Genomic DNA, 8,266 nt, shown 5'->3' on the forward strand with positions numbered 1-8,266 from the left:
AGAGTGTTTCAAGAGCTTTATACTATGTATTTACCATTACATTATCATCGCATTAGAAAATCTAACTACTTCCGAAAGCCATGAAGACAATACAAAAACTTAATATTTGCTCAGATGTTGTTTAAGCTTACCTTTGGCTGCTAAACATATGAAGGCCTGCGCATGTTGTCTTACTTTTTCGAGACTCAAATCAGGACATTCTTTACTCTTAATTGGCAGGCGGATAAGTAATAGTTCTAGAAAATCCAAAGGCGTAACAGACGACAAGTCCCAGCCAAGTCGACTCAGCACAAAAAGTTCCCATTTCTGCAATAGACCAAAAAGAGAGAAAAAATTATTAAGAGAAAATTTTCGAAAATTTATAATTTACATTTATAAAAATTAATGGATTCAATTCCATCGTACTTAAACTTAAATAAAAAATTTCGCCTGTCGAAAACAAAGTATAAAAACAAATAAATAAAACACTATAGAATAAAAACTAAATATGCATAAAAAATAACATTAAAAAATAAGTAAAAATTATATGTATTTAAAAAAATGTATTAATTAAAAAAATAAAAAAAAACATCATTACCGAACCTAAAAGTTAAAATAAAATTAAAAAATAGAAAAAATAAGAAACCGAAATAAATGCAAAAAACAATAGAAACAAAAACATAAATAAATAAATTAAAAAAATATAATACATAAAAAACCAACAAAATTACAAACTAAACAAAAACTAAAACTAAACAACAAATAAAAATATTAACAAAAAATACAAGAATAAATAAAAATAGATGTCAAGTAAAATTTTTAATTAAACAAGTAATTTTTAAGCAAAAAACAAAACCGACTTCAAATCTCATATAAAAATTTAAGAGTACCGTTAATTTTTTCATGATCCAATGATCGGATCTAAACCAGATTAGTAAGGGACCACCTCTGAGACACTACCTTTCCGATGCAAAAAGAGTTTTTACGTGAAGAGACGACGACGAGAAGAATCGGTTGACGTGGTCCAAAGTTATGCGGTACAATACATTAAAAAAAAAAATATTCCGACGAATTGATAACCTCCTCCTTTTTTTGAAATCGGTTAAAAAAAACTAATAGAAACATGAAAAGTGAAATGAAAATTAAATTTAATGATATTAAAAAAGCAAAAAAAAATATCTAATAAAAAATAAAAACATTTATTGAAAAAAATATGAAAAGATATACAAATTATTTAAAAAACATAAAAACAAATAAATTTAACATCAATAAATTTTTAATAAATTTTTAAAAATTAATTTAAAACAATATTCCAAAAAATTAATAACAAATAAAAATATTAAAAAAAAGTAAATAATAATAATAATAATAATAGATTGGCGCTTACACATATGTTAGTGTTTGGCCGAGCTTCTCCTCCGATTTGTGGCGTGCGCCTTGATGTTGTCACACAAAGCGGAGGGACCTACAGTTTTACGCCGACTCCGAACGGCGATTGTATTTTTATGAGAAGCTGTTTTTCATGGCAGAAATACACTCGGAGGTTTGCCATTGCCTGCCGAGGGACGACCGCTGTTAAGAAAAAACCTTTTTTCTATATTTTTTGCGATGTTGCTTTGACCAGGGTTTGAACCCAGGCGTTGCGGAGTGGAAGCGCGCACTGCTTACCACTACACCACAGCGGCCGAAAGTAAATACAAATTTAAAAATGCAAAAAAATTAAATAAAAACTTGAAAAATATATAAATTACATAAAAAATATACATATAAACAATATAAATTAGGAAAATTAAAGAAAACTAAAAAATAAAATTAATAAATAAAACTAACAGACAAAAAAATTCTTCCAGTCTCCACTAGCGTATTTAAAGTATGGGTCCAAATAGAAAGTTCTCTGCGCTAATTCCAACCAGGGAGGAATCGCTAGTATTGAAATTTGATGTGCAGCTGCATGGCAAAGTGGATGGAGGAATATTTTTCGTGAAACCCTGCCCTTAGGTGCAAATTTCGTTTCAAAGACTATTATAGTGTATTCCTGGCTAAGGTTTCAGCTAATATGGGGCTTTATTATAGCCGGTGCCGGTATTAAAGACAACCTACAATTGCAACTATGCGTTTCTTAACGTTGAATAACTAAAAAATTGTGCTGGATTGTCGCCGACCTCTTCAGGACAGTCTTAATAATATGTGAGTGTGTTCCTTCAAAAAATATAGTAGAGGGTAACTGTATTGCAGACAAATTTGCAAGGAGGGGACAGAAACAAGAAGATTCTTCTGATAGAAAAACACTGGCATGTCTATTGCCACTTGTAAGCTGTTGTTGAAAGAAATTTTCACTGTTCTAGAAAATGAGAGATGGATAGAAGTTACGAACTGTCTGATTTTTAGGCAAGCTTGGCATAGGTGGGATCAAAAAAGGCCTCGGAGCTAATATTTATACGTATTTCCTAGAAAGAGAAAATATATTTTCACGCCGTTGGTGGTCAAAGGCCATTTCCTTCAGTGCAGAACATACAATATTTATGAAGTGGAAATGGCAGTGCTTCAGCTGCTCCGCCACTCTCCTGGAATGTCTGAGACCAGATAGCAACTTCTGCGGTCGCCTTTTTTTGACGGCCTGCGTGAACCTGCGTGAAGTTGCGGATATAAGTCTAAGGTGCCAGAGGAGATTGGAGAGCAAGGGGGAGCAAAATGTACTGCTAGCCAAACGGACCTGCCCATCAAAATTAAATTAAATTAAATTAATTAAGAAAAGTAGATACTCTTAATTCTCATCAAGCGTAAAATTCAAAAAAAAAAAACAAATGAAGAACAACGAATTATTGAAAACAATTAAATAATTATGCGTAGTAAAGCTATGTATGTAATCGCTTCAAACTATTCAATTTTGCTGCAAAGCTGATAAATATTTCATTTCAGTAGGTTAATGAGTTATGGCTATGTGTGTAGCTTGGTAATTGAGGAAGTCATTACAATGGAAATCGCAAAAGGTAATTTATTAACTTGGAACGGCGAAAAAACCAAAGCCAAATGCTAAATGCAATGAAAAATAATCACCAAATGACTAAGTCATGTCTGTTTTATGCTCAGCCACTAACAATTAGAATTTGCAATAAATTTTCTTATGCTTTTTTTTTGACTCAAAGAATTTCTATAAAAAAAAACTATAATAAACGTTTTTCAAAATATGCTGACTTCACAGTATGTATGTATACATTTTTTACTTAATAAATACATTTTTTTTCCCCGCTGGCCACACCACCAGCAGCCAGCTACCAATTGGCAACCGGCACTTGACAAACGACGGAGGAGACAGGCATTTATGCGCATAATTTCTATACAATATATACACAAATTACCCACTTCCCTCACAGTTTTCCCCGCAATCTATATTAGAGACGTAGGAAAATGTATGCAACAGAAGGCAACGAAAAAAAAAACGTTTGAATTGTTAATTACAACTGATAAGCGATGGGGGGCATTGCGTATGCGCAGCTCCTTTAAGCTTTTTTCCATAATTCAGCAACTTTTTTGTTAGCACTTTTTGCTTTGTTGCTCGATGCCACTTAAACGCAACTTAATATTGGTTGACGAGGGTTTTTATGTAGTTTGTTGCAGCGTACATTGGGGAAAAACCCAAATTGCTTGCGCCACCGTTAGATACCGCGTGGCAACTTTTATGTGAGCATTTAAATTGGCATTAAGGTTATCGGTGGTGGTTATTATATATTTATTATTTGTAAAAATTTCCAATTTTTTATTCTTATCTACTATTACCAGTTATTCTTGCAGTTACAAGTCGCGTTAGCGATAATAATACTTTGGCCGAAACTTGGTGGCGTTGATAGTCTCTAGTTGTTATGGTGGTGGCTGCGGTGGTGGTGGTCTTGTTGGCTGGTGTAATTTTCGCAGCGGGAAAATTAGTGGCGTAGCAAAATTCTAAAATTAGGTTAGTAGAATGCGCATATGTATGTATGTACGTATGTACATTGGTGCCACAAAATGTTGCATATTTATTATTAATAATTCGTTGCAACAGAATGTTGCAATAACGGTGGCCTTATCGGTGCACTACTTATTATGTAGAGCGGCACGAAAAATATGTAAAAGTTTTGCGATACTAAAAAATTGTAATTAACTATGGAGAAACGAATATACAGAATTTAACAAAAATGCGAAAAATGTGCTATTAAACTCTTTTAAACTTGATTTATTTTATTATTTTAAATTTCTTAACTTTGTTAATAAATTGCAAGTTTTTCGAGGATTAACTTAATCGTGAAAAAACAAAAAACTGAAAAATATTTCTCATACATACTAATACAGTGGTGAAAAAATAAATAGGGACACGACATTTTTACAAATTTTTCCCATATTTCTTTTTTTTAATATTTCTTATTTTTTTTATAAAATATAGCTCATTATCTAAAAAAACATATAAGTTCATATTTCAAACTTTTTTCAAAAATGATAAAAATTTATATAAATTTTCAACTTTTTAATCAGATTTTGCAGCAGAGTATGCAGTTTCAAAGCCCATTTAATTTTAGTACAGTATAGTGTAAGTTTTGAGTTCCACAAAAATTTTGTTGAATTTTGATAACTTTTTTCTGAGTGAATTACCTACTTTTCCCCATACAAAAAATAATAATAATAATAATTGCCGAACATACTTATATGATCCCTATATTGCTTAAAGGTACTATAAGAAGCAGTTACGTGATTTTTCAAGCAGTCGTTTTTCGTTTTCAATGTTATTGATTTGAAATTTTTTAACAGAAAAGGGATTTCTTAAACAAACTTAAACATCGGTTTGTTTGATCGATCGCAGCGTGATGTAGTCTGGAATTTTGTATTAAGTAAGAATCAGCTCAGCTCAATAGAAAATTTTCCCAAAAATGCCACTCTGTAACTCTGTAAGACCGATCACAGAGTGGTGTTGTCTAGAAATTCGAGAAAATATCGAGAATGAATCGAATGGATCGAACGCCATAAGAGGGAACAGATAATTTTTGATTTTTTTCGGTTTACCAATTACTAAAAAAAGCATATATGAAGTGCAGAACGAAATCGTATTCAAATGAAAAAATCGCCAAAAATAAATTTTTTTCAAACCAAAAAAGGTCGTTGACGCCAATTCATAGGTGCTTTAGTTTGAAACAAAGAAGCTATGGTTTATTTATTTTTTTTAGTGTAATACCGCACTTTATGCCAAATGAAGCTCCAGGTAACAGTTTGTCCTAAGGCGCCCAACTCACAGGGTATTGCTTTGACAACTTTCTAAAAAAAAAACGTTGTCCCCGCAACTCCAATCACCGAACCAGGCGGCACTTCCGTCATTGCTTTCTCCGGTACCACAAACTCCAGTGATAGAATAATAATAATAGATTGGCGCTTACACATATATTAGTGTTTGGCCGAGCTTCTCCTCCGATTTGTGCCGTACGCCTTGATGTTGTCACACAAAGCGGAGGGACCTACAGTTTTTTACGCCGACTCCGAACGGCGATTGTATTTTTATGAGAAGATGTTTTTCATGGCAGAAATACACTCGGAGGTTTGCCATTGCCTGCCGAGGGACGACTGCTGTTAAGAAAAAACCTTTTTCTATATATTTCGCGATGTTGCTTGAATGAGGGCTTGAACCCAGGTGCTGATGAGTGAAAGCGCGCACTGCAGTGATAGCAAGGTTTATAAAGCAATTAGAGCTGCTTTTGGCGTTTTGTTAATGGCGCTCGTAATGTCTACCCCTAATTCTTGCACTCCTTTGTAATTGGTTTAACATAGAAACGGCGGTGTTGACAACGGGTCTACGCCATCACACAACAACAGAATAATTGATGACCAGTATAACTAAAGTTTCGTATACCCAAGGTACCATAGCTGGTATGAGCACTCGAGTCTTATTAAAGATTCGTTGGAACTGTCAGAAATCCAATTACCATCAGTTGAACGTAGTGCTCTTCCTTCATCTTCTAATGGAAAGTTACGCCCAGACCTTACAGTTTACGCATATAACCACCAGAAGATTGAGAACTTCCGATTTGTCATGCTGGAATTTAGAGTAAGACGCCCGCGATTTGCGTCATTAATCAATTTTAGTCAGAATTTTTCAACAGACGTCCCTGATATTTTTTCCGTATCTGTTGTGCGTGTGAGCGAAGTCTTTCAATTCCGTTGTAGCACTAAATACCGAAAATCGCAAGAGAGGCGAGGATATAGCTCCTTGAGGACAGTCTCTTCAAACCTCTGCCTCTCTTTCTTTTTCTTCTTCTTCTTCTTCTTCTTCTTCTTCTTCTTCTTCTTCTTCTTCTTCTTCTTCTTTTTCTTCGTCTTCTTCTTCTTCTATTTCTTCTTCTTTTTCTTCTTATTTTTCTTCTTCTTTTTCTTCTTATTTTTCTTCTTCTTTTTCTTCTTATTTTTCTTCTTCTTTTTCTTCTTCTTTTCCTTTTTCTTTTTCTTCTTCATTTCCTTCTTTTTATTCTTCATTTCTTCTTTTTATTCTTCTTTTTCTTTTCCTTTTCTTCTCCTTTTTATTTTTCTTTTTCTTTCTTTAATCTTTTCACTAAGGAATTTTCTATAACATATTCTTGTTTGCACGCTAAGTTAATCATTTGCTGAGAGTAATTTAATCAAACTCTAACGAACAAACAAGTGATAGTAAAAATAAAAAATCTAATATAAAATTTACAACTGAAATGCCTCATTTGTGAGCATTTAATAATTTGCAATTTAAAGTGCAATTTTATTAAGCCAAACAGTAATGTACGACGACAAGGTTAATAATGCTTGAAAAACAATCAAATAAACACCCATTTAAAAGATAATAAAATTACGCTTTTACAGGTATGTAACTATAATATTTTTTTTTATATAGTGGACGAAAAAATTATAGCCGCACCACATTTTGACTAATTTTTACAAAACGCGTGTAAATCCAATTCTCAAACTTTATGCAATATTTAAAAAAATCACAAGCTTCCGTAACAATTTCGAGATTTTTTAAATTAGATTTCTTAGAAAGATTCTGAGTATGCAGAATTGTAGCCCATTGAATTTTAGTAGAATAAAGTACATGTTTCAAATGGCGTAAAATTACGGTTGATTTGTTTTCTTGCACATAAAACAAAATTGTGTATATTTATATTCGGTATATAGAGGTCAATGGGACAAAAAATTAATTAATATTGCACAAAGTTTGAAACCTGGATTTACACGGGCTCGTTAAAGAATGAACTATATTTTTATTTAAAAAAATTACCAAAATTAAATAACGAAAAATAATATGTTAGAACTTGTCAAAATGTGGTGCGGCTATAATTTTTTCGACCACTGTATATAAAAGTTATTATTGAACACCTACCTATACACAGCCATAACTAATTGCACACCTACATACATACATACATAGTTATTTATTTAAAAGCAAATATGATGATTAAAAGCTTTATTTAATAAGACCGTAGGGAAACAGAATTCCCAAAGTCAAGCAGAAGATAGGCCTCCTCCAACTTGAACCGTACTGCAAATGCACAAAAGTACTATATAAGTATCTAACTATTACACAAGTGGTCATTATTCAATACAAACGTGCTGTTGCATTAATTCTCTAAAAGCGCTGCGGTGTCAACGTCGACGATCGCAATTGCAATGAGGCAGCACACAGTTGGCGCCTTTGAAAGGCTTCTTTTTTTTTTTGTTCACTCTGCAAAATGCTTTAGAATACATACCCAGTACGGCATAGCTCAACCAATTACCTCAGTAAAGTAACAGTAATTTATTTCTGCTTATGTAGCAACTATATAACTATTTGGCATTTTTTTCCATATCAAAAAATAGATTTTGATCAAGCGTTATATGGAAGAAAACGCGCGACACCCTCCACAAAAAAAAATTCTAAAAAATCAACGCTAATCTCTAGCGCCTTGAAATTTGCACTTTGTTTTACTAAAATTGAACGGGCTACAAAACTGCATACTCGAAAATTTCGAAATTTTGATGAAAATTGTTTGAATTTTTGTGAACTTTATGTTATAGAATGAACTATATTTTCAAAAATAATCGATGAAAAAAACTTTTCATGAAAATAATTGTGAATTTTATATTACAACAAGGTGTACACTTACATTTGACACCGACTGTATGTATGAATATGTGCAAATGGAAGGCAGTTAATCTCACTTTTATGAGGCAAAGCAAGACGGTCTAAGCATTTCGTAGCATAAATTCCGGTTGACATTGAATATTGACAATGCGCCACTCAATGCACAATGAGGAATATAATATA

At 32.6% G+C, this 8,266-nt stretch overlaps 1 protein-coding gene across 2 annotated transcripts in view; it reads right to left on the reverse strand.

The window, feature by feature from the left end:
* LOC118733696 (G1/S-specific cyclin-E2) overlaps positions 1-8,266 on the reverse strand; it is a 142,466-nt gene that overhangs the window by 21,500 nt on the left and 112,700 nt on the right. For both annotated transcript variants that reach the window (XM_036463208.1, XM_036463207.1), the window contains one exon: positions 132-306. In XM_036463208.1, coding sequence (XP_036319101.1) covers positions 132-306 — 175 coding nt within the window. The remainder of the gene's footprint in view (positions 1-131; positions 307-8,266) is intronic.

The sequence above is a fragment of the Rhagoletis pomonella genome, unplaced genomic scaffold, assembly GCF_013731165.1.
Source record: "Rhagoletis pomonella isolate Grant_MI unplaced genomic scaffold, Rhpom_1.0 Rhpom_scaffold_00002, whole genome shotgun sequence".
In the NCBI taxonomy this organism is placed as follows: Eukaryota; Metazoa; Arthropoda; class Insecta; order Diptera; family Tephritidae; genus Rhagoletis; species Rhagoletis pomonella.